At 41.7% G+C, this 4,513-nt stretch overlaps 1 protein-coding gene across 1 annotated transcript in view; it reads right to left on the bottom strand.

Moving 5' to 3' along the window:
* The window catches only part of LOC106524199 (GDP-L-fucose synthase), a gene marked incomplete at its 5' end in the record, with an annotated part of 7,452 nt that continues 2,939 nt past the window's right edge, over positions 1 to 4,513 (bottom strand). Inside the window, 8 exon segments of the mRNA XM_014017907.1 lie at positions 1 to 375; positions 443 to 542; positions 2,999 to 3,078; positions 3,148 to 3,279; positions 3,347 to 3,480; positions 3,557 to 3,759; positions 3,829 to 3,943; positions 4,013 to 4,170. Of these exon segments, the coding sequence (XP_013873361.1) occupies positions 320 to 375; positions 443 to 542; positions 2,999 to 3,078; positions 3,148 to 3,279; positions 3,347 to 3,480; positions 3,557 to 3,759; positions 3,829 to 3,943; positions 4,013 to 4,170 (978 nt within the window). The 3' untranslated portion in view covers positions 1 to 319.

Here is a 4,513-nt window from a genome sequence, read left to right as displayed (position 1 = left end):
TGGAAACACAACCTCCTTTTATTTAAATTCAGTCCCAATGTTTCACCAGTTAACCTTAAACCCTTTAAATCTTTAGAAACTGTTGAAAAAAGTGACTTTATAACAAAGTGGGTTTTCTGCCTCCACCTGCATTTTTTAAAGCCATTTTTTGAATAAATTAAAGAGAAAACTAAAGAAAAACGCACAGGTAGAAAAAAACTACAGATTTCATTTGTTCCAACAACAAATAGAAGTCCAACATGTCACAGTTTGGTCCTGGATCTGGATCTGCACCCGTCCTGACCTCTAACAGCAGCAGACCACCTGGCTCAGTCGGGGGTTATTTCCGGGCCGTGTCGTAGTTTGCCACAAACCAATCGCAGGTTTCTTTTAAAGCTGCAAGAAGGAGAAAACTTTAAATCTGATGCATTTATTTACAAACACAAACAGGAAGTGGTCCCACCTTGGCTGAAGGGCGTGAATTGAAAGTCGGGCAGGTAGCGGCGCAGCTTGGCGTTACTGGCCGTCTTCTTGAACTGACCGTCTGCTTTGCTGGTGTCGTACTGAGCAGCTGAAGTCAAGAAAGAAACAGTCTGCAGAAGGAAATACACCAAAACTCCGCCCCCCCAGAGTCAACGCACCATGGAGCCTTTTAGGAACAGATTTTATTAAATGCTAAAAAGCAGACTGTAAACATCCCAAAGGCAATTTTAAATGTTAACAAACCAAACATCTATGAAAACAACACAAAGTGAAGCCAAACTACGAAACAAAACGTTTAAATTATGAGAATAAATATAGGAATAAAGTAACAAGGCGGAATAGTCTATATTATGTGAAAAAAGTACGATTATGAGAAAATTACCCGTGTTGGGCAGCGCTAATTCAAACTTTAGTTTCGCAATTTCTAAAGCGCTAGTCAACTAATTTAGGTCCACAAGTTCAAAATCACATTAAAATTAGCAGAAGCTAAATATAAAGTGCAAGATTATGTCAGTTTACCAGAAAATATTCAGGTATGAGAGAAGTCAGCACTTTACTACCATCTAGATCATTTTCTTTGACCGTTGATGTGTCGTTGCAGTTTGGGGAGGTGATTTGTTGAAACAGACTTAAATCATGGTGTTATTAGTTCGGCTGCTTCTTGGTCATTTTCTTATGTTTATAACAGAGCTTCAGTAAAACGTGCAGATATATTAGAAACTTTTAAACTGTTTGTCGTAAAACTGAAGCAATGCATTCTGGGTAAGATGAACACGTTCTTTTCAAAATAAGAGCATGAATTTAAACTTTTCTGTGTTTGTTATTTATTGCCACGGTGTCCCTTGGTGAGGKGGTACAAACTGCACAGCTGAGTGTGGTTCTGCAGATCAGAACTGCAGGTGGATTGTCGCCCAGTGAAGAAGCTCCATCTGCTTCCTGCKARGCAAAGAATTGTGGGAACTCTACGGTGGCCCAGAAGGGTCGACAAAATGCAAAAGCCAAAAACACGACAACAAAAGCCACAACGGAAGTAATGCTAAAATGAAAGTTATGCTAAAATAGCACATAAATACATTAACTAAACAAAATCGAGATTTTACTTACTTAACCGTGATCCTTTATACTTCTTTGGTAAACGTGTGTACTTCCCAATTTCTTTTTMGTGGTTGGCAAATAACAATGTAGCGCATTACTGCCATCTACTGGTACATATGTGGACTGGATCAGCGCTCAAATAAAAAAATAAAACAAAAATTCATTCTTTCAAGCAAACGAGTCTGTTTCGATTACTAAATTAGTCTGAGTACTATAAATTTTTGAATTCCCTGGTAGAATTTCTGTGTTAAAAATTCCGCTTTAGCAAGATAACTTCCGTTTTAGCATTACTTCCGTTGTGGCTTTTGTATTTGACATGACCCCTCTGGGCCACCGTACTACGAAATGAAAACAGTCAACCAGAAGGAGAGTAAGTCAGAGTATAAAGCTCTGTGAACACAAGGAGGCGCTGTTTCCACACAGTGGAGCTCCATTGTGTTGAAAGAGATGCTTTTCCTTCCCATGTTCAAGAAAATCATGACAAAGTTTTAATGAATTATGTGGCTACAAAAGACTCTTTACTTTAGACTAAATTGAAGACTGAATGTGAAACATTTGTAATTAGCGCTACTCAATTTTAAATTTTAAAAGTGCAAATATGCACATCATTTAAAGAAATCAGGAAATCCCCTAAAGCAGAAAGGAGAAATTTAGGTCCACAATTAGTGCTTTAGGGCAGTGTTTCCCAAAGTTGGGGTCCGGACCCGGGTCCCGAAACATCAAGGTGGGGTCCTGAAAAGATTTTCTGAATTAATTACATTTTTGCCTTAGTTGTTACAAAGGAGTGAGGTTAGTGTATTTATAAATTTAGTATAAAAATAGTTACTATGCCCATGTTTAGTTGATCTGATACAAATGTTTATCATCCAAAAATAGCTGGGGGCTCAGGTCTCTGCTACTGTTATTTTGTGGGTCAAAAGCTGAAAAGTTTGGGAACCACTGCACTTTTGTAAAAGTTGGGCTTGGGACCCAATTATGGYTCATGAAGCACCTTGGATAATCTCCAGAAATCAATTTAAAGAGTAATAAAATAATCGCTGATATAATATTTTCCCTGTAATTATTACAAAAACACAAAATAAGTATAAATAAGTATTTATATTTGTGTACAAGCTGTTTAGATTGTCAAAAAACCTGTGTTTTTAGGGTTATTAACAAAGTTTGTGTACTCAGACCAGTAATATTTGGAGTCACAAGTTTTTGCCATGGATATTTAGTGGGTCAGAAGATAAAAAGTTTGGGAACCTCTGATTTAGGGGACTAGTGGCCACCACTGAAAATCACAATCTTGCATGAAAGAATCCATTAAAAGGAAAAAAAATCACTTTACAAGAATACTTATTAGAATAAAGTCTTATTATGAAAATCAATTTGTGACAAAAGTTGTTGGTGAATTAAGTCTATATTATGTCAAAWGTGTACAAAAATAACCCAAGGATACGAGCACTTCTCCTTTAAAAGCCAACGACTCGACCACGGCTTCAGCTGCTTCCTTTATGGACACCTCGTCTTCCTCCCCCACTGGAACAAAACCATCAAGCTTCAAACTTAAAGTATTAACCATCAACTTTCTGTCAGTCCCAGTCTCACCGGAGAGAATGACCGGCTCCACCTCGGGATACTCCCTCAGGACCCAGAGGAAGAGGCGAGCCAAGTCCAGAGAGTAGATGAACTGCCTCCTGGGAGAGCCGGACCCCCACACCACCAGAGGCTGCCCCGCCTCTGAGGGACGAGAGGCGGAGTCACTCAGCTGCTCCGTGTTTGTAAAGACGAGCGTGTGGACTCTTACTCTGAGCGAGGTAGGCTCTGTGGATGAGGCCTGGCAGCACGTGGCCGTCCTCGATGCTGAAGTTGTCGTGAGGACCGAACACGTTGGTGGGGATCACGGCCGTGTAGGACCGCCRGTGCTGCTGGAAGTAGCCCCTGTGAAGCATGGTTAAATTAAAACCCGTGACTCGTTCACAGCGCGGTATTTACCGGTGTCAGCTGGAGGACGTACCGGTTCTGAACGTCGATCATGCGTTTGGCGTAGGCGTAGCCGAAGTTGGAGTGATGAGGCGGGCCGTCGTGGATCATGGTTTCGTCGATGGGGTACGTGGTTTTATCGGGGAAGATGCAGGTGGACAGACAGGAGACCACCTTGACGGCGCCGGCCTCGTGCGCCGCCTGCAGCACGTTGTCGTTGATGTAAACGTTGTTCCTCTGCACACATTCACAACATTTAGCTTCTCGCTGCGCCTGCTCCACGCGCCGTCAGAGGAGGAAACCCACCCAGAAGTCCAGGTTGTACTTCATGTTCTTGAAAAGCCCCCCCACCATCGCAGCCAGGTGGATGACGTGGGTGGGGCGGTGCTTCTCGAACACCGCCCGCGTCTCCTCCTGGTTCCTGCGGGACGGATGGACAGGAAGTGAAACCACACCGAGTGGACACAGAGAGAAATCAGGTGATCCTCACATGAGATTTGCATCTTTGGAGGACAGAAAGATCCACTCCTCTCCTTCCCGGGTCGCTCCTTCTTCTTTGATCACGTGCTGGATGGCCCTCCCCACCAGGCCGGACCCCCCCGTCACCAGAACCCTCATGGGAGCCGAGCGTTCAGCCTGAGAAGTCATCTAAAGYAATAAAACCCTGGTTAGAGAAGCTGAAGTTTTGTGTTGCCGTCAAACATTGGATCACATTTTGTTCAGAGGGAAAGCTGCTATAATCTGAAGGGATTACAAACGTTTGTTAAACTGAAAATCAGAACTAATTTGAGGACAGATGAACTTCAGTAAAAGGTATAAGACTATGGAATAATCTGGAGGATGACTATAAGAGCACTGGATCAGTTAATTAAGAAAATGATCAAGAAAAAATTGTTAAAGAAATATGAAATTGTTTAATTTGTATTAGTTACTGTCTGAGGAGTTAAATTTTTTTGTTTTTTTATTATTTGATTTATCATTGTTTATATAC

Source organism: Austrofundulus limnaeus, unplaced genomic scaffold, assembly GCF_001266775.1.
Source record: "Austrofundulus limnaeus strain Quisiro unplaced genomic scaffold, Austrofundulus_limnaeus-1.0 Scaffold179, whole genome shotgun sequence".
NCBI lineage: Eukaryota > Metazoa > Chordata > Actinopteri > Cyprinodontiformes > Rivulidae > Austrofundulus > Austrofundulus limnaeus.
Note: the sequence above shows the minus strand (reverse complement) of the source record. Positions and strands in the feature narration are given on the sequence as shown.